At 40.4% G+C, this 21,917-nt stretch overlaps 1 protein-coding gene and 1 pseudogene across 2 annotated transcripts; both read right to left on the reverse strand.

The window, feature by feature from the left end:
• Positions 1-601: 601 nt before the first annotated feature.
• LOC140641886 (large ribosomal subunit protein P1 pseudogene) lies at positions 602-4,219 on the reverse strand (annotated as a pseudogene).
• Positions 4,220-4,355: 136 nt separating this feature from the next.
• On the reverse strand, positions 4,356-21,627 carry INIP (INTS3 and NABP interacting protein). 2 transcript variants are annotated; one of them, XM_072842370.1, is made up of 5 exons: positions 21,573-21,627; positions 19,995-20,077; positions 8,765-8,867; positions 6,247-6,337; positions 4,356-5,061 (listed from the first exon to the last, which is right to left on the reverse strand). In XM_072842370.1, the coding sequence occupies exons 2-5, from the start codon at positions 20,017-20,019 to the stop codon at positions 4,966-4,968; spliced, it is 315 nt and encodes a 104-aa protein (XP_072698471.1). In that variant the 5' UTR covers positions 20,020-20,077; positions 21,573-21,627; the 3' UTR covers positions 4,356-4,965. The 2 variants fall into 2 exon arrangements, with proteins under 2 accessions (XP_072698471.1, XP_072698470.1); XM_072842369.1 differs by lacking the exons at positions 19,995-20,077; positions 21,573-21,627 and adding exons at positions 12,338-12,381; positions 14,194-14,331.
• Between the last annotated feature and the right edge of the window lie 290 nt (positions 21,628-21,917).

Below are 21,917 nucleotides of genomic sequence, written 5' to 3' on the forward strand. Positions count from 1 at the left end.
GCAGGAGGAGGTGCGGGTGTGAGATTCGGGTTCCAGTTCTGCTTCCCCCCTGCCTAGCGGTGTGGCGTGCGGCTGAGTCAGTGCAAATAAAAATAAGGATTACCTCCCATGACTGGAAATCCCAGAGGAAGGTTGCATATTTTAGGGATTGTTTGACTCGGCAACTCAACGATGGCATCAAGGACCCAGCTGCTTTCTCTCTGCCGCCCCTTATATGGCAGTGGCTTCATTCTGAGACTTGTTCCATCTCACGGTCACTATGGTCACTACGTAAATATAAATTATCTATAAACATACAGGTGTGTATTTCCTTTTACACATCTAGAGAGAAAGACTCCCTTTTGTTAGCATTCTCAAAGGTGAAAACGTGTCTTTTCCATCAGCCCAGCAAATCTCTCCTGGAGTCTCATTTGGGTTGAATTTGGTTAACGTGTCCAATCCTGAACTAATTCCTGTGGTCTGTAAAATGCCACGTGCTGTACACTGGCTGTGGCAAAAATGACCCGGATCAGCATGTCCCCTCCCCCTTTAAAAAAATGAGCCCTACATTGGGTGTAGAGATTAGTTGAATGAATGTTTGAAATATATCAAAAAAAAAAAAGGTGGTTCAGCTTTTTATTGAATGGGTTACAGAAGAGGGTTAGTCAAAAAAGACCAAAGCCCACGTCATCATCCGACTCCTCGATTCCTGCTTCCACTCTCTTCTCCTCAGTGGGGTGGTAGTGGTGGTGGTGGGGGGGGATGTCCTGCTGGGGCAGGTCCACCAGCCCCTGCATTGCAGATGAGGCTCCCTCCCCATGTAGACACTGGCCGCGACCTTTGCCAGCAAGTCCAGCTGGAGAGGGTCAGCATTTACACCCGCTGCTTTAACGAGGGCACTGATCTTATCTTTAGTGACCATCAGCTCATCATTGTGCGGGATGAGGGCCAAGTAGGTGCAGGCGAGCTCTGAGATGGAGGCCATGGTGCGGGCAAGTGCTGCTGGGCCCGGGGCTGGTGCCAGTCGCTGGATGAAGTGAGGGCCTCACCCCAGTGCGGCCTTAGCTTCTCTGGAAGAACGAGTCCCACAGCGCCTTTGGCCTCACTTCTGATTATCACAGTATACAAATTTGTCCAAATCTATCTACACAAGACCAGCCAAATTGGACTTTTGGTGCTTCAAGATGGCCCCTATGTCTGCTCTGCTTTTGTGCAGGCTCTTCCTTTGCTTTCATGGTTGCTCTCCTATCTTTCCTGGCTGAAAGTCTCTTCTTTCAAAAGCCAAGTTCAAATGCTTCTTCTTTTTAAATAAAGATCCACTTACTGAAGCAATCTCTATACCCAATGTGGGGCTCGAACTTATGACCCCAATGATCGAGGGTCATATGCTCCACCGACTGGGCCGGCCAGGCACCCCCCAAATGCTTATCCCGATGTAGGCTTCCGTGGCCTAGCCAGGTTCATCCTCTCACTAGGAAGGTGCAATCAATGTTACCTCCTAGCGTGCTGGTCTCACCCGCTCTAGATTCTCAGGTTGAGGACAGTGAAGTTCTCCTCCTCCTCCTCATTCTGCATTTGCTCATTTAAAAAGAATTGTGTCCACTGTGCATACAGAGGTGAAGAACAGCATTCAGTAAACATGGGCTGAGCTGATGCTGAACGGGACTCATGCGGGCTGGAGGGATGCTCGTAGTGGGGGCATCTGCACCAATGACTTGACATTCTCTAGGTTTATCTTCTATTCTCAGTGTAACCATATTTGCCAAAACCCTTGCCTTGGTGGGCCTTAAACTCCCAGAAAGGCTGAGTTTCTACTGCCAAAGTGGAGGAAAGACCAGAGATAACTTAATAAGACATTTTATAGATTGTTCAGGGGGGAAAAAATCTCTTTGAAATTATGAAGTCATTTCAGTTTAAATTCCAGAATCATACAAAGCACTATCATTTGTATTATGATAATGATTCGTTTATTTTAGAGAAGACCGAGAGAACGTCAAGCAGATTCCATGCTGAGCGCAGGGCCCGATATGGGGCTCGATCTCACAACCCTGAGATCATGACCTGAGCCAAAACCAAGAGTCAGATTGAGCCCCCAGGCACCCTCTATCATCTGGATTATTGAGCACTGGCTTTCACAACCTTTTTTTGCCATGACTCACAGTAAAAAAAAACAAAAACAAAAACCCTTTCCATCATGACCTAACTCATATATGTTCATTCATTCATTCCTTCAATAAGCAGGTCCTGGTCTCCTACTATATGCCAAATACTAGCCTAAGCAGAATACAGCCATGAACCAAGAGGAAGGGAGGGAAGGAAACACAAATCCTTGCCTCAAAGACCTTACCTACTGGTACAACATATAACAAAGTAAAACACACACAAATACCAGAAACAGAAGGTTAGTGAAACAAAACCATGTTATTACAACACGTCATGTACTCTCATGCTTCATATTTTTCAAAGAAAAAAAAATAAATGCTGGTCACATTCCATTAAGCCATTAAGTCGGCTTCTCATTTCAGTAACAGGTTGAAGCCTGCACACTGGTCTAGACAATTTATAAGGTAGGCAGAGTGTGTGCTGTTCCTACTTCACGGGTGAGACAGAGTGACAGGCCAAGAGCGGGGAAATGAGTCACCCAGTTGCGGGGAGGGGGGTGGGGCAGCAATACGGAAGCATCACCTCAGGGTTTCAGATAGCCCACGGCTTTCCCCATCAACCTCTGCAGTCTTCCCAAGGGTCTTAGTCACTACTTTTTGGAAGAGGCTCACCTTTGCCTGGAGCAGCTCTTCCTGCCCTTCCAGGTAAAATCGTACCAATACTTGCAACTTGCAGGCCTGTCTAGACTGCTGTGTGCTCTGGGTGCCTCTTGTGCAGCGCTCTGTGCTCTGGCTTCCTTCATCCTTTCTGCCTCACAACAGCAGGCTCCTTCCACTGTGACCTCCTTAGGCGCAGGTCTCAGCTTTCTCATCTTCCCCAACTCCCCCCCATATGACAGTGGGGCGCCTGAGTGTCTCAGTGGTTGAGGGTCTTCCTTGGTTCAGGTTGTGATCCTGGGGTCCCGGGATCGAGTCCCACATCAGCCTCCCAGCAGAGAGCCTGCTTCTCCCTCTGCTTGTGTCTCTGCCTCTCTCTCGGTGTCTCTCATGAATGAATAAAATCTTAAAAACAAAATGCATATGGAATGGACCTGAATTTGTAAAGGACTTGCAGGAGAGGGGGTGGAGGAAGTGCTTACCAGCACTAGGGCTACAGGATTTAACAGCATCTATTTAAAAGGCGGAGAGATTAGAAAAGATACCACTGAAAAAAACATCTTTACCTAGGTTATAAAAGTCACACATTAGGTTGAGGCTTCAACAGCATAAAAAGTACACAATCCAAAAATTTTTAAACTCCTTAGCATCAGTAGATAGATTTAGAACCATGCCAGTCGGTAGGTCATGGGTTGCACAGAACAGTCACTGTCAAAACAATTCAAGAAAATGAGGGGTCCTGTAGAAGGCTCAAGAAGAGCGGGATGGACCTGAGGCAGGACAGGAGCAGAGGCAGCTGGGGACCTCCTCAGCAGTGGGGAGTAAGGGTGCCTTTGCTGTGACAGTGATCATTACAATGGGAACAGCTGTCGCCTCACCCAAACGTAGAAAATCAGTTCAAATTCTCAAGAGGAAGAATCTAAATGGCACAGCCAAGTCCAGAATTCTCCACTCCTGCTTTAATTAGTTTGGGTTAACACGCCGTTAACCCAACCGCTATGTGGTAAGTGCAAATATCTAGGGAAGAAGGAAAGAAACTCTTTGAAAAGGGAGATGAACTTCAATTAAATATTGACCCAAACTGGAATTTTAAGTTTAAATTTCATCCTACCACCAGAGATGATGGGGACTCAAGGTTAATACAAGGTCAATTACAAGTAGTTATATTAAATACTGCAACTGTGATACAGTATAAAATATAATTTCAATCCTATTAAAGGTAAAAAAAAAAAAGACGTAGATTTTAGCTAATTTTAGCTAAGTTTCAAGGGCATAGAAACCTATAAGTTTATATATCTATGATATATAGATATAAGGAAAATTGAGTTCCCTACCCATGGTTTTCAGACTTTGTCTTGAATTAGAGATTGTAATTCTCTAGGACTACAGTAAGGTGGGAGGACTGCATACTTAACTAAGCAGCCCAGATTCTCTTAAAGATGTGTCATGTTGAGAAACTTAACCTAACTCCTTAGAGTAATTAAAAAGGGGCTCAGCTTGCCCCTTTTTAATGAGGATGTTTTTTAATTAGAACAAAAATGGACAATAAAACATGGGACACCATATGTGGATTAACACTAAATAATAAAAGCACGTACAAATTTTAAAGCCACCATATTTCTTATAATTATTTTTAATATCATTTAGTCACATAATTTATAGTAGCATGGGTTTATAAAAGATTTTTAAGACTGGTTGGTAACTTAGTCTTGTCTTAGATTTTTTTTGAAAATGGAGAAGAAGGGAGTTACGAGTCAGAGAATATTTCAGGCTGACGTGTTGAATATAAATTCTACAAACAGCAAATAGGAATGTAACTTATTTAAGCCTATTGGTTCACTTTTTTAAAAGCACCCTCATTTCTTTAAGGTGAAGTACTATTAATGTTCGTGAAAGTCTACTGTGGACAATGATATATTTAGTCCAATGGGGGTGGGGAGTGAATTTATGTGACCATCCAATTCAGAGTCTGATTTAGAGTCAAAAATCAAACTGTGTTCCAGAACAGTCACAAGTAGCATCATCAGTTCCTCAGGTAACATAGCTCCCAAAACTCTCATCCTTCTGGTGACTCTCCTTTTCTGCTTTGACTTACGCATGCCTTTCTTTTAAAGAAGCAAAAAGTATAAAAGTTCACCAAAATTCTGAAAGTCATAGTTTGTATAGCACTAAATGATAGTAGCTTTGGCATCCGATATTAGGGTTACTTTTGTTACAAATATTTTCTTCATTCTGGGTCAAGGCGAGGTAAGACGGGAAGAATAAGATTCCCAAATGCAGAGTCTTGAGTTATGAAGTATCCAGATGAGTGTGCATGTGCATGCTAGGCAAGAGTTTAAAAAAAAAAAAAAAAGGCAATTAAGCTATTAAAAATCACAATTTTTCAACCAAGGTATTCAAATTACTTATCCTTTTTGAGTGCTTACGACCAAATTAGGTAAATTTAAGATATAAAAATCAGTTCTGTTGCTGCTTAATTTTGTTCTGTTGCTGCTTAATTTTGTTTTAAATACACAGGAGATGGACAGTAATAAAGTATTTTTATTAACAAGCTGTACCAGGCACTCATTTATCAGACCCACTCTGTCCTCTGTGATTCTCTAAAGTCAATAACGAGTCAAAGGCATGAATTACTTTGTTCCTTGGAGTGGGGAGAACTTTGCAGCAAAGATCCCCCAAATCTGCTCTTGATCAACAAAGTAGGAGCTTAAGAAAGAAGGGGAATGGAGTGGGGTGGGGAAGGGAGCTGATTACTGGTGATGAAGATAACCAATATTTGGTAGAGACTGTTGGAATGTAAGTAACAGAAAACCACCAGTGACCTCCCTCTGTCACTACAGAAAGGAAGACTGTTTTTAGGTTGCCTTAAGTGAGATGATCTTTTATGTCTCTTCCAATTCTGAGATTCTAAGGTTTAAAAGCACAGGTAATGATGGCTTGTTCAAGGGCTCTGGGAATGTTAGTTAAAACTATCCAAGATCACTCTAATACTAAAACTGTTGTTCATTCTATGAAGAACAATATTTTTTTAAGCAGATGGATTATCATATTCCTATGGAAGGAGTTAGTCTTTAAGCATTTCCTGGGCAACGTGGTATGCTGACCATTGAAAAAGAAGCCAAACAACAATAAACCAGTAAGATTATCAAGGGGTATGACAGCATGACAAATTAAAAAAAAAAAAAAAAAAAGTGTAAACCGGCCAGTTCAGCTTTTAAGATCATTCTGTCCATCCCAATATCCTAAACTCTTTTGTACACAAAGCAGTCTCTTGCCAGGTACAGCATAGAATCAATCATGACTGTGTCAAAACCATAAAAGTCACTTTCATCACTGCTGTATTGGTCCTTCAAATCCTTTGGGCATGACTGAACATCAGAAAACCATTGCAATTATGTGTGGAACGTTTTTATTGATACTGCTCCACTGAAATACAAAATAGGAATTGTGCTGGCTTCCAAGGCCCAGGAAATCTCCAACACAAGACTGTCAGTTACACTTTGCTCACCTGCAAAGCTGCCTTTTGTTGGGCTGCAATATGCTGCTGCTCAGCATGATCCCGGAAGTCCTTATTAAGAGAGGGTCTGGAGAGTGCAATGCTAAAATGGGAATCTTAGTTATTTGGCTGTTGAAGGTAGAAACTTCCTTACTTCTGAATTACATTTTTCATTATATATTCTTTATAGGGATAGAAAAAGGCCTTCCAAAAGAAGTCTTTTTTTTTCCTTCTCCCACTGTTTAATTTATATGACAAAAGCCTATGTTATTTACTGGGGCTCCAAATTACCTCTATTTTTTATTATTTTTTTGATGATTTATGGTCCCCTACTTTCAGACTGATTCGAGGTACTCCAGCTTATCATAAGGCTACATTTATGATGAAAACAGAAGCACTGAATGTTTCAAGCAGAAGGTACAGCACACGAAAGCCCAGGGCAAAAGACCTTGGTGTATCTGAAGAAATTAAGAGCTCAACAGGACCGGAGGTCAGGGTTGAAAGGAGATGAAGAGGGTTGGCAAAAAATGACATTGGGGTAAAAGGCAGGTACAGGGTATGAAGAGCCTTGTGAAAATAAATTAAGAAATACAGACCTTATCCTCACAGTAAAAAGAGATACCCAAAGAGTATAATAAGCAGAGGAGTGACATGGTCACAAGTACCACATGATGGCTCAGGAAGACCACTGCTAGGCACACAGTGCTGGTCACCTCCTCAATAACAATTTTTCTCCCTACTGTCTTGCTAATGGAATCCAAACTTAGTTCAATTATTGCTGATCCCATGCCTCAGGGCTGGCCAGGCTCATCCCTCAGGGGATGAACTTTGATTGGTATAAGACAATGCCATTCCCCCTGCTGGTTTCTGGTTTAGGCAAGAGAAAGATACACAATTCTGGGCAACTAGACTCAATGGGTCGTCTGCTGGAAGGCTTCTGAGGACATTCTCTAGCCTCTTACAAAAGAAACATAGGACAGGAACCTTTCTGGCTTTGGTCTCGATAGGTGGCTCAGTGTAGGGTGAGGCAGAGACTACTGCAGTCATATTTTGACCACTAGGGAGCTGCCGACCCCCAGGGAAAGACAGAAAGAAGAATTGGAGGGAGTCCAGAGCACTGCTCACATACTGAGCTGCTGCATGAAGCTGCACTGGAACCATCTCACCTGTATGAAGCCACTCTGGAAGCACCTGCCCGTCACACTCCTGGTTCATATACATCCTAATGCTTATCCCAACTTTCTCGATTTCCAGATTAAAACATGACACAACTGATAATATATTCAGGAGGACTGAAGACTACGGGAAATACAGAGGAAGCAGCTATAGTAATTGAGGCAAGAAACGGGAGTAGCAGGCATCAGGGCTGGGTGGCATCAGTAGCAATGAAGAAAAATAGGCAGATTTGAGACACATTTCAAAGTATAAACATAAGAGAATGGCAAATGCTTGGAGATGGAAATGAAATGGAATAATAAACAAAGTCCATGCTTCTGACTTCGAGATCTGTGCCATTCACTGAGACAAGAAGCCCAAGAATAGTAGGTGGTTAGTCAGAGCTTGGGAAGGGAAGATGAGTTCAGCTTGGGCCATATGAAGTTTGAAATGCCTAGAGGACAGAGGGATGGAGATGTCCAAGAGGCGATTTGGGACTTGGAGAAAAGACTAGATGAAAGTGATGCAACTGGTGAAAAGATGTGAGAAGACAAACTGGATGGAAAACTGAGCTCTGAGGGGCACTGACATTCATGAGATAAGAGTGGAGAAACGTCTACAAAAGAAATCACAATTGTGTGACAGTGAATGAGTGGAAGCCAAGGAAAGAGTATTTTAGGAAGGAGGGAGTGATCAGTGGTGTCAAACAGTGCTCAGATATCTAATAAGGGAAGGATCTTGGTCTACCAGATTTTAGCTACAATGAGATTACAAGGGACTGAGGTGAGCACCTGTTCTTAGGAAAAGTGACTGCCTGGGTGGCTCAGTGGTTGAGCATTTGCCTTCGGCTCAGGGCATGATCCCGGGGTCCTGGGATCAAGTCCTGCATCTGGCTCCCCACAGGGAGCCTGCTTCTCTCTCTGCCTGTGTCTCTGCCTCTCTTTGTGTCTCTCATGAATAAGTAAGTAAAATCTTTAATAAAAAAAAAAAAAGGAAAGGCAGGGTGGTGGCTAAATATCATGTAAGAAGGCAGAAACCAAACACGATAAAGATTAAGCCACCTAAACGTTCCCTGCTTTGCAGAACGCTTAAAAAGTGGGATGTTGACAATTATATCAGTAACAAACCAAAACCACACAAAACCCTTTTCGTTTTTTTTTAAAGTAGGCTGTGGGGAACATTAAATATTCTGGTTAGAATTTAATTATTTAAGATCTAATCAATTCATCTAATTTTTTCAAATCTAACTAGGAAACAAAACATAACGTGTAAATTCCAATGTGAGAGAGACAAATGTCTGCCAACCCACATGAAGTATTTTGTCCAAGACATTTTTTATATCACTAAATATAAAAACCACATTATTCTTCAATACCTCGCTCCAGGATGATTAGTTGAAGACTGGTTCTGCATTAGTAATTTTCTTTTCTCTTTGTCCAGTTCTGCCAAGATTGCAACTCTGTTTTTGTTTTGAAAACCTAAAAACCAGGGGTAGGGGGAAGAGAGACACACAGAGAGAGAAATAAAAACAACATTTTAGAGCTATTTTTAGAAACCTAGGCCATCTAGAAACCCAGACAGCAAATTCTATTCTCTAAGAAGATAAAGAACCCACTAGAGAGTAGCCCCCTAGATGGTGAAACCGACCTCCTACTGCTTCCCTGCAACTTTCCCAGCACAGTCCCAGGATGGAGGCAAAGTAAGATATGGACTGAGGATTTGGAAGGAACTGTAATTACCAAGGTTTTCAGGAGGAAAACAGCAACAGACATACTCAGATCCAAACAATATTTCTTTTTCTCAACTGCTTTCATTCCGAAATGACACACAGTCTTTCAAAGACCAAAGAACTGCAACTGACTACATCCAGCAATGCTGAGAGAGAAATGGATTGTAACAGACGGGGTGCAAAAGGTGTGTCCTTTATCAACTACTTAATATGGGGCTTGATTCTGATCTTCAAATTACATAAGTCTAAGGTGCAAAGTCCTGGCCAAGGACTAGTATCCAACTAGGTTTTTAAAATCTGAATTAGGGGCACCTGGGTGGCTTAGTTGTAGGTGTCCGACTCTTGGTTTCAGCTCATGTCATAATCTCAGGGTCAGGAGATTGAGCCCCACATGTCTGACTCCACGCTCAGTGGGGAGTCTGCTTCAGAGTCTCTCCCTCTGCCCCTCCCCACCCTCTCCCCTGTGCCCACTCTCTCTAAAATCAATCAAATCAAATCAAATCGGAATTAAATGTCAAGATGTAAACACTGAGAGAATGTAAACAAAATCCTCAAATTTCTTGCTTCTCTTGATATATCTCAAGCACTGGCAAGAAGGGATCTTGGGTACCTCCATAGTAAAAATTAACTAGAATGAAGAAATGATCATTACTATTTCCTCACATTACAAAGACATCGGCACTCCCTAGCTTATTATAGTCCTTATTAGACTTGTTTATATGCCTGTGGGCATTTGAGTTGGATCCCTAATTTAGAAGAAAACAAATGGAAAGATAAAAGACTGGAAAATGAACCACAAGGTGAGTTCTCTGTAAAATGAAGAATGCTTTCCAGAGAAAAGTAGCACTCTCCTATTTGTATATATGGATTTGCACACATATTTTTAAAGACTTTATTAATTTATTTGAGAGAAGACAAGCAGGGGGAGTGGCAGAGAGAGAGGGAGAGGGAGAAGCAGGGTTCCTGTGGGGTAAAATAACACGGAAGGATATACATGTACTGTGTATCCAATATCAAACTCTAGCTTTTTATATCATATTATAGGAGATGCAACCATTGAGGGAAACTTGGTAAAAAGTACCTGAGACCTCTCTAGACTGTCTTTGCAACTTCTTGCCTATTTCAAAATAAAAATTAAAAATATATGGCTCTCAAATCCCCACTGATGCTACTTTAGTCTAAGACACTCTCCTCTCTTACCTGGTTCACTGCAATAGCTTCCTATTTCTTTGCCATACATTTTTCACCTTCTCTCGGCTTCTCCCCATCAATCCATACTCTCCATTTTATTTATATTTTTTAAAGATTTTGTTTATTTATTTGAGAGAGAGAGAGAGAGTGTGTGTGTGTGTGTATCAGCAGGGGGAGGGGCAGAGGGAGAGGAAGACTCCTCACTGAGCAAAGAGCCTGATGTGGGGCTTGGTCCCAGGACCTGAGATCATGACCTGAGCCAAAAAGCAGATGCATAACTGACTGAGCCACCCAGGTGTCCCCAAAGTTGTATATATTTAAAGCAAGTCACACCATTAGGTGTGTTTCTAACTCTAGGACAAGACTTTTTCCCACTTCTCAGAAGAGGCCAATGCATTCTTAGAAGATAATTAAATAGTTCCATCTTTGTAAAAATTTAGAGATACTGTAAATATAAAAAGTCCTGAAAAGTAAATTTAAAAATCTGATAGTGTCTAAATTATGTGGTGAGCAAAATAAATAACCACACTTGAAAGTACTGATGTGCTGTTTACAGAAACATTACTCTCAAGATTAATTTGTTTGCAAGTAATATTTTAGGGTATCAGTAAAGAAACTGTATATAGGGATCCCTGGGTGGCGCAGAGGTTTGGCGCCTGCCTTTGGCCTAGGGCGCGATCCTGGAGACCCAGGATCGATTCCCACGTCGGGCTCCCGGTGCATAGAGCCTGCTTCTCTCTGCCTGTGTCTCTGCCTCTCTTTCTCTCTCTGTGACTATCATAAATAAATAAAAAAATTAAAAAAATTAAAAAAAAAGAAACTGTATATACATAGAAATTGTATGTACAAAGCATTAAAAAGACTACATGAAGATAATTTGATCAATAATGTTCAGATAAATACAAGCACAATTGAGCTTTTCAGTGCTCTTCAATGTGTTTAAGCTTACATATGTTATTTCCAATTGTCTATCCTCTGTGAAAAGGAACCAGAGTTCTGAGCAGAGTACTAGTTGCATGTCTTAGGGTAGAAAAAAAAAAAAATCAAGAGATGGGCCTGGAACATCTTGTCAGAGAGCAAGAAGTTTTTTTTTTTTTTAAAACATCCAGGGTAGTGCTGAAAGAACAAAGAAGCCAATTTGAGGTTAGCCAGGCTGTCACAATTGGAACATTAAAAAGAGAATAATAATTATAGCTGAATGGAACATATTGAATCTATGATACGCCATGGCTTCATAATAAGATACAAAAGGAAAAGTTAAAAATACATAAAAATATAGTTGTAAAGAAGGGTGAAAATAAGTTATTATAATAATTAGGTCATTTGTAGTAATTACAGTTAATAGGTTAGCATTAACATTTAGAGGTTTGTTTCTCCTATTAAGTACATGTCTGTTTCTGAAGTATAGCTGTATACTTTTTTGCTTAGGTACATGGAGGAAGGGGTAGATACAGGGAACTGGGGGCTAAGCCAAATAGTTCCAGAAGAGCAGGATAGGGACCAAGAATCCACAAGAAAGGTGGGTTCAGCACAGGTTCTCTCTCTCTCTCTCTCTCTCTCTCACACACACACACACACACACACACACACACACACCATTTAAAAAGGAGACCCAGTTGTGATGAGCATCCACGTCACACAATGACCAAGCAGAAACTGTTAGCTCTAACTGGATGAATTAGTGAAATTCCTAAAAAGAGCTAACTGTACAGACCTAATGATCCCTGACCTCTTGGGAGATGAAATGTATTAAATCATGGTAATAAAGCTACCAGAAAAGGACAATTCATAATGAAAACAGAACATGGGAGTATTTCACTTAAGGACAACTCCAGGTTGCAAGAAACTAAAAATCTATGAGACAGGCATGAGCTTAAAAAAAAAATCCCATTAACCCAGCAGGTAAAGTTTAATATAGAAGGGACTCAGTGCACACCAACACAGCTTTTAAATCATCTAAGGCATAACCAAATCTTGTGTTTTGGCTGAGAATCAAACTTAATCAAAAAACGCTAAATCTTGACTTACCTGAAATTTTGTTTTGTTTTGGTAGTGGTAAAATTACTGTAACCCTAGGAAGGTATAGAAAGATTACTATAATCCTGGAAAGCACAGAAATAAGAATCTGGGAAGATCACTATAATCCCAGGAAGATACAAAAAACAAGTACAGAAAGAGTAAATTAATTAAACCAATGGGTTAATATTTTAAAATAGATTTAAGTGTACTAAATTTTGCAATCATGAAGTATTACAGTCACATTAATTATAATTCTAATTTAAACTATAAAGGAGAATTTAACTTGTTTAAGCTATAAACAATTCTAAATGTTTAAAAATTTTCAGTTTTGAAGTTACTGTGTTAGATGAGTGTAGGTTTAATACACCTTTAATTAAATTATGAGCAGTGAGGAGTATTTTTTTCCATGTACAAGATCATGGATTCCACGTACTTTAAAGAACTCACTAAAGTATTTAAACACGGGGTCACTGGAGTGGGCGAGCCCATAGCCTTCCCTCCCTGGTGAAGATGGGAAAATGCTTTATCACTGTTATGTCATTTAGTGCTCCATACTCCCACCCAGAAGCCCAAGTTTTATCCTTATAATCTCTCCCTCTTACTACTCACATTTAACAAGTCACCTAGTCCAACAAATTTTACATCCTCAAGTCTCTAAAATAACTTCCCTTCTCAATTCCTTTTCCAGTCTAATCAAGCAAAATTATATTTTGCATAATTTTCTAGATCTTAATGTGTATCTACATGAGGCTGAGAGCCATAAAGGCTACTTTACAGAGAAAGGGTATGGTAAGATCTCTTAGGCTTTTATTTCTGATCTTGTCTAAAGGTCCTGAAACCTATGCTTCCTTCTTGATTTTTTTTAAAAAAACAATATAGTATTATGTTACATGTCTGTTTTGCACAAAATACTTATTATAAAACTATAAAAGTCAACAGACAGCACTTAGGGAATAATAATAGCTTATTTCAAATTTGAAACTTAAGGCACAAACTAGGTAATCTATCTGGTTATTTGAAGTATAATGTTCTATAGTAAGACTCTCCCACCTTCAGGGTTTATACCAATGAACTCTAACTACCACATCAATAGGTAACATTTAACTAACTTTTATTACACTCACTACATGAGTTTTTTTTTTTAAACACACACCCATCGCTTGCCATAATTTAACATTTTACTTTTACATTCTTTTGCACATATCATAGTTACATGTAACTTTTACGTTCTTAGAAGCATGAGAGTGTTAAAAATATTTATCTCATGTACAGTACTTAATATTCCTTTATAATTAACCTTCTCCTAATAAAATTATCTTATAATAAAGCAGCACACTCAAAAATATTTCTACTTTTAGAACTATAACCCTATCTCCTTTCACAATCATATATATTCTCACTTCTACGTTCGTTCATAGAAACATATAACTCCCACACTTTTTTTTTTGTCACTAAAAACATTCCTGAGGAACAAGCATCACATCAAATCGTATTTAAAACCTACCAGCTGATTATCACTTTACATGAATAGCTCTACCACAGTTAAATAAGCACTAACTGGAATTCTTTTTATTGGAAAAAATATTCTAAAAGAATGAAAATTATTTTGTTTGATCAGTGGGGTTATGGATAATCTGCTTTCCAATTACAGTTGATAAATTGCTTTCACAACAATATTTTAAAAGACATTTAATATATTATTCAAATCTTTTCAAGTGGCTATCCTACAGGCTATATACTCTTCACAACTATACATTAAATCAATGTATCATACTTAAGATACCCGTTTAGTATTAAAGGAAAGTCACTATGGCACTATTAGTTTAACATGTTTTAAGTTATTTATTGAATCAACATATATTTACTGTGTATCCATCGTATACAGGCACTAGATAGGTTCTAAGGATACAATGATGAGCCAAAACTTGACATGATTCTAGCTCTCATGGTTCTCAAACAGTCCAGTGAGGATAGAGATGATCAAATAATTACACCAATGAATGTATACTTAGAATCTAAGATGAGTAGTCTGAAATAAAGAAAGAAAATTCTGTAAGCATTTATAACAATATTACTGTGGGAATCAATGTTGAATAAACTTGATCTAGACTGGGAGTAGGGGGAGCAGTAAAGGCTTCCAGAAAAAGTAATGCTTGAACTGAAATCTAAAGGACAAATAAGTAAGCTCATTAGGGATTGGGGGAAAATAACACTTTCCCCTATAAAAAGAGCAGTGGTTGCAGTGTTGAGAATAGGCTAGACAAAAGGAAACAGGAGACTATGACAGTGGAACAAACTGGAGATGACAAAAGTTGTTATGGGCCAGGGAAATGGAAAGATTGGAACAGATCCAAGAGCTATTTAGGAAGTTAAATCAACAGGACACTGAAAGAGTAAATATGAAGTAAAGAATGATGAAGAAGTAGTCATGGATGGCTCCTAGATTTTCGGCTCATATAGTTAAATGGTGAATTATCCTATTTTTCTATTGCTGCCGTAACAAATTACTATAAATGTAGTCGCTTAAAACAACACAAATCTATTATCTCACGGTTCTGCAGTTTTGGGATCTTACTGGACTAACATCCAGGGCTCCATTTCTTTCTGGAGCCTCTGGTGAAGAATCTGTTTCCTTGCCTTTTCCAGTTTCTAGAAGCTGCCTGAGTTCCTTGGATCCTGGTATTCTTTCTCTGCCTTCAAACCCAGCAACACTGTATCCCTCTGACCCTTCTTCATTTCTCTCTCTGACCACAGCTAGGAAAAAAAAATTGCTGCTTTTCAGGATTCATGTGATTAATATGGGCCCACCTGGATAATCCAGGATAATCTTCCCATTTCAAGGCCCTTAACCTTCATCACATGTGCTGAGTTCTTTTGCCAGAGAAGGTAACATAGTCACGGGTTCTGGGGATTATGAAGTGGGGGGATCATTTTGCCTACCACACTTCTTAATGATATATATAATGTATTCAGTGGCTAAAGCTCAAACCTCATCTAGGGGGGACTGCTTGATGTCTAAGTCATAGCAGAACGAAAGAATATAACATTATTAAGTTAATGTGAGTTGATTAGTATCAATAATTAGTCCTTTTGGTATCTAGTTGATGGCAAACACTTCTTATATCTAGTAAGATCAGAAAAATTATTCAACTCTTAGCTACTTTTTGGACTTTACTGAAAACACACATCAAAGGAAAGGAATGGATCTTAATGTCTATTCAGGTGACCTCCCCATTTTCAAGTTCTCACTCAGTCCTCAAGGACTTAGTTCTTGTAAGATACTGCCACTTTCTCTCCCCATTTCAGAGCTAGCTAAACAACATGATGAATCATCTTTACCTTCCTTTTGAACCAACTTTCCCTCATCACTCATTTTTCTTTTCCTCTTACCGATAAATTCCTACACCCATTTCACAACAAGGATTTTCTGCTTAAAAACAGAAAATAGAAGTAAAATACCTAGCATATAGCGTGCTGTGTGGCAATTGCTTAATAAATACCAATTATTGTCATTATCTAGCATTCTGTATTAGTTAACATTGCTAGATGCTTCTCAGCCCCATTCTGACAATTCACTCTCAGTGCAGAGTTTTTCATTACAAAGAATACAACTGATTAGCATGCGGCTTTCTAGGCTACACTCACATGACAGGCCTCCCAAGGCCAGTCAGAATGGGCCTAGGGATCTCAAACTCTCTCCCAACTATATACACGATCTGAAGCTACTTAATAACCTATTCTACATCAACCTCGTTTCATCCCTATTTCAACCTGAGGCTTACAGATCATTCCTAGAACATCAGAAAAATACTGTACTCTTTGCCTTTGCTGTTAAAAATGACATGAAAAGAAAGCCAGCTTTAAAAACCTACTGCAAATTGCATCTTTGCATCCACATTTTCCTCTTTAAAAAGGTACAAACACAAGAATTTTTAATTATTTTTACACATCAGTGCAAATTTTAATTTACATCTTGAGAGGTAGCATTCCTTGCTTTTCATCCTGACCATAGATGGTTTGGGGTAAGACTTGTATTTGGGCCTGAGATCAAGCAAGAGACCTCCCACCCCACTCCTACCTAGCACCCTGAAATCACAACTAAGAGAATCCAGAATAACTCCAAATCAATACTTTCCATCACCTGATCTGCAGGGCTTGTAGTTATTACTATAAACATTGAAAGATAACTAGAAAAGAAGAGAATCAAAGAAAAAAATTCACAGTTCTTAGTATTTTACCAGGTTTCTGTGTGTTTGAAATGAGGTTGGACCAATCCAACTGCCACCACATGATCATAGGACCTTAGTATTTACCAATAATGAAAGATTCTTTACATTGTACCCTGGCCAAATTCCAGTTTGACAATCTGCCTCTACATATTAAAATTCTCAGAACAGGGCAACCCCGGTGGCTCAGTGGTTTAGTGCCGCCTTCAGCCCAGGGCCTGATCCTGGAGACCCGGGATGGAGTCCCGTGTCAGGCTCCCTGCATGGAGCCTGCATGGAGCCTGCTTCTCCCTCTGCCTGTGTCTCTGCCTCTCTCTCTCATGAATAAATAAATAAAATCTAAATAAAATAATAAAATAAAATAAAATAAAATAAAATAAAATAAAATTCTCAGAACATGACTTAGCAATCAAGTAGCCATTAAGAACCAACCAAATCTTCCATAGTACGATGGAAGCTAAGGAGACTTCAGTGACTGTGTGCCAAGAGCTTATGGCATTTAGCAGTCCTGACTGCTACCACACTATGACAGACTAGATCTGCTCAAGGGCTCAGTGAACACAATGGGATTCTGTCTCCTACACCAGAGACATTAATTAATTGCAATGTACAGATCAGGATTTTTTTTCCTAAGTCATGGTTCTTTCAGTTATCATTGTTAAGATAATTACACCACTTGGCATTCAGTCTCTGTACTAAGTAGTTCCTATACACGTAAAGAGTAAAGAAATAATTTAATATAGAAAATAAAATGCAATAGATCCAAATAGGTAAGAATTTTAAAATTTTTCACTAGGAGTCTACAGAGCAGGATATGGACTCCCTCTGCTGGTGCCCAAGAGCAGCTCAGGACACCAACAAAATCACTGACAAAAGAACAAAAGCCAAAAGGCTAATCTAAATTCATTTCTATTTAGATTAGAGGATGTTTCACAGCAAATATGATATCAATCAAAGGCAACCCTAAAAATGACCGCATTTTATTGCAAATGCTATAAAAATAAATAACCAGCAAATTGCAAATCTCAATTATTGTGCTATTAGAACAAATGGATAATTTTAAATTTAGTTTTGCCTAGACTGAACTGTGGGATTTTTAGCAGCCATATTTGTCTTCCAAAATAGACATCTCTTTGTTTTCATTTTGGCTTAAATCAAATTATTTTTCACCTGGTAACTTTGATGAAAAGAAGAGATCAAAGATCAGAAGTCAGTGTTGGCCTGTAATTAATGCATAGAGCACACAAATGTGGTTATTTTAGAGAACAGAATAGTATTAGGTAGTTACAACTGTCACCAAGGCTAGCTTTTTACAATAGTACACTTCTATAAAACTTATGCAACCTTTAGTGTGCCCTCAATGCAACTAATACACTAAACGAGATTTATATACAATGAAACAGCAGACTTCCAACTTCTAGTAGTAGCAGGTAGTTTGGTTACACTAACCCTGCCACAGTTTAATTATAAATTCTGGACAAAGGGCACCTGGTTGTCTCAGTGATTGAGCATCTGCCTTTGGCTCAGGTTGTGATCCTGGGGTCCTGGGATCAAGTCCCACATTGGGCTCCCCATAGGGAGCCTGCTTCTCCCTCTGCCTATGTCTCTGCTTCTCTCTCTGTGTCTCTCATGAATAAATAAAATCTTAAATAAGTAAAAAATAAATTCCAGACAAAAGATTAAAAATTCATTATTTGAAAGCACTAGAAACTGACCAAAATCAAGCAGAAACTGCACCTATTGATATTTGGAAATTTGTGATCTTTTGTTCAATTCACAAACAGCTTGGATAGTCTGACCTTACTGGCTTTGAGGTATCAGAGGACAGACAGTTCAGGGCTGGCAGCGTGGAGAAACCCCAGAGGGAAAGGCAGAAGGAGTAAAGCAAAGTTTTTGCTTCCTGACTAAACTACACATATGGAGACCCCAGAAGGATCCAGCAATAAAGCAGCAGCTAGAAGCTAAAAAGACTGAGCACAGATTTCAGCTACTGCCCATCACACGGAAGACAACTCTGAGTTGAGGGCTTGCATTTGCTAGAACAAAAATTACATGTCAGAGCAATACAAAAGAAGCCAGAGTCTCCACAGTGTCTTAGTCATAATATCCAGTATCCAATAACAAATCACTAAGTATAGTAAGTAAAAAGAAAATGTGACCTACACTCCAAAAAAAAAAAAAAAAAAAGCAGTCAACAGAAACCAACTCCAAGATGATTCAGATGATGCAATTAGCAGTGACAAAGGACCTGGATCTAGATTCTAAAAAGAAGAAAACCTAATGATAAAAATAAGCCAATTTTTAAAAAATGAACAATTTAAAAAATAAGAAAAGAAAATTTATGACGGCAAGTAGTTACAAAGAAGAGCTCAACATCTGTCATCTGGGAGATGCAAGTTAATACAATGAGATGTCGCTTCACATCCTCCAAGATGGCTAAAATTAGAAGACCTAGAACATTATATAGAGAGTACCCAGAATTTTCACACATTGCCAGAGGGAATGTAAATTGGTATAGCCAGTGTGGGAAAAGGTTTGGCAGTTTTTCAAAAAGTTAATAATAAACTCAGCTATTAATCCAAATATCTACAAAAAGACATAAACAAATATTCAAAGCAGCTCCACTCACAATGGCCCACACTGAGACAACCCCCAAAGCCCCTAAACAGGAGAACCAATTAAAAAAAAAATGGTGGTAAATACATACAGTAGAAGAGAACTCCATGATAAACAGAATGAACTCCTGACACATGACACAACATGGATGATACTCACACTTTAGTGAGTGAAGGAGCTGGACACAAGAACATGCTTTATGGTTACATTTATACGAAGACAAAATTAAGACAAAACTAAGGCCAAAAAAAAATCAGAACAGAAATAATAAAAATACGGGTCAAACAATAGTTCAGAGTTGACAGGGAAAGGAAAAAAAGAGGTTTGCTTCAAGTTTTGAAGCAGGACACAACTTAGAGAATGGGATTTAATACTTTCCAGAGATTAAATTTTATTTTTTAAAATTTGTTTTTAAATAAAGACTTCTCTAGGATGCGTCTGATTTGCTTTGCTTTAGAGAGCTTCTAAACAGAGGTGATGTGTACAAAAGTTTCTAGGGCAAATGAAGGCAAAGGCATGGATACTGCCTGGTGACAATATAACCTTAAAAGTGGCTCTGATTTCAAGTAGAAGAGAACACAGATGTCAGAGGAGGACCTAAGGTTTACAATGTGAATAATCTTAACACAGGGTAAAACATAGGATTAATAGCTATTAAGAATGTTATATATCTGATACAATGTTGGACTTCAAATACTGGGTTTTTACTTTGCTATTCATTTTTTATTGACTACAGTAGCTGCCCTATCCTAACTTTTCTATCAAAACACGTTTATTAAAAGGGGGGAAAAATCCTAGTAATAACAAGTTCCAGCATGCATTACCTTGTCCTGAAGGGTTTGCTGCCATTATCTTCTATTTTGTTTCAACTATGTTCAATGGCAACTGGTCAGCACTTTACAATTACCTGTTAAAAAAAAAAAAAAAAATATATATATATATATATGTACACATATATAAAATGCATCATATTTAACAACAAACTATAAGTTGTCAGGAACAGCTAGCCTCCCTACAATAAAACGTTTTCCGTTCCTTCATCGCTTCAGAAATACACACCTGAAAAGTGGCACAGACTTAAGTCACAAATTTAGATTCTGCAAGCCCTTCAAGTATTTCATTAGAACGTTAAGGTTAAATGTTGACTTTTGCAGACGATGTTGAGATGTTGATACCAACATTTAGCATTACTGTCTTCAACGTACAGCATTACGCCGTATTCACCACACACTACCAAATGAATCAGCCAATCGAGAACATTAATATGATCGATGCTAGGAAGAAAGAAAAAAAAAATCACTCCTTTATGGTCCTTCCTGATGCACTTAAAAAAATATATCCAGATGGGCGGCCTGGGTGGCTCAGTGGCTTAGCACCTGCCTTGGGTCCAGGGCGTGATCCTAGAGACCCGGGATCGAGTCCCACGTCGGGCTCCCTGCATGGAGCCTGCTTCTCCCTCTGCCTGTGTCTCTGCCTCTGTGTGTGTGTGTTTGTCTGTCGTAAATAAACTTAAAAAAAAAATATATATATATATATATATATATATATGTGTGTGTGTGTGTGTATATATATATATATATATAAATAATCTCCCTCTGTGTCTCTGCCTCTCTGTGTTTCTCATGAATAAATAAATAAAATCTTTAAAAAATCCAGTAGCTACTGTGTATGCTGAAAGCTAAGAAAGAAAACGTAACGCCTGGAATTTATCAAGTACATCCTCGGCACCATACAATGCGTAAGATGCTTGAAATTATCTTACTCATCGCCGTCTTACAGATGGGGAGAGCCGTGCCCCAGGCCCCAGAAGCCAGGACGAATACTTTGGGCTGTTTCGTTTCCCAACGTCGTGGGTTTTGTATCAGGCTTTGGGGAGATCGCGAGTGGGCAAGGCCGTCCTGCTGCCCTCGGGGAGCAAGCAGTCCAGCGAGAAGACGGGCCCTCGGGCGGACGACCACCCTAACACGTTCAACCAACGCGCTCTTTAAAAGGCGCCAACGGTGCTCCGGCAGCAGCGAGGCACGGAGTCCCCTTGCGTGACGAGGGCGGGCTTCGGGGCAACCCGGGAAGAGCGCGAGGGCTCGCAAGCACACTCGGGCTTGGAACAAAATATGCCGAGGTGCTCCCGGGGCAGAAGCACCGGGCGAGCCGAGCCGGTGGCGACGACAGGAAACAGGGCCACCTAGTGAGGGGGAAGGTTCTGCAGGGGGGCGGCAGGGGGGCGACAGGGCGGCACCAGCGCCCCAAGGGGTCCTTGCAGGCGGGCGTGGAGGCCAGGCTGGGCGCGGGGCAGCGAGGAAGCCGAGGAGGCCGCTGCCCCGTGGCCGCAAGGACAGCGGCGGCAGGTCAGCGCCGGGGCCGCGCACTTCCGTCCCCCGGCGCCGTGGGGCGGGCCTACTTACCGGGGCCTCCAGAGCGCCCAGGCCGGTCCGCGCCGTCCGACCGCTCTCTCAAAGGGGGCGCGACCACTTAGAGACCTGCAAACAGAGCCCAACGTGCGGCTCTACAACCTTCCCGCCCCCGCTGCGCTTCCGCCTCCAGCCTGACGTACACCCGAGCGAGCGGAAGTCCCGCCTCCGGCCGGCCTCCAGCGGCCGCTGCCCAATGAGAGCCGGGCTTTAACTGCTGTTTCCCTGCCCGCCCCCCCACCCGCCGGCCGAGGCCACTTCCTTTCCGAAGAGTGGCAGCCGAAGGGGCTCCTGGGAGATGCAGGCCGCGCGCTGGGGGGCGGGGTCCGAGAGGGGCGG

The sequence above is a fragment of the Canis lupus genome, chromosome 10, assembly GCF_048164855.1.
Source record: "Canis lupus baileyi chromosome 10, mCanLup2.hap1, whole genome shotgun sequence".
NCBI classification, from domain to species: Eukaryota; Metazoa; Chordata; class Mammalia; order Carnivora; family Canidae; genus Canis; species Canis lupus.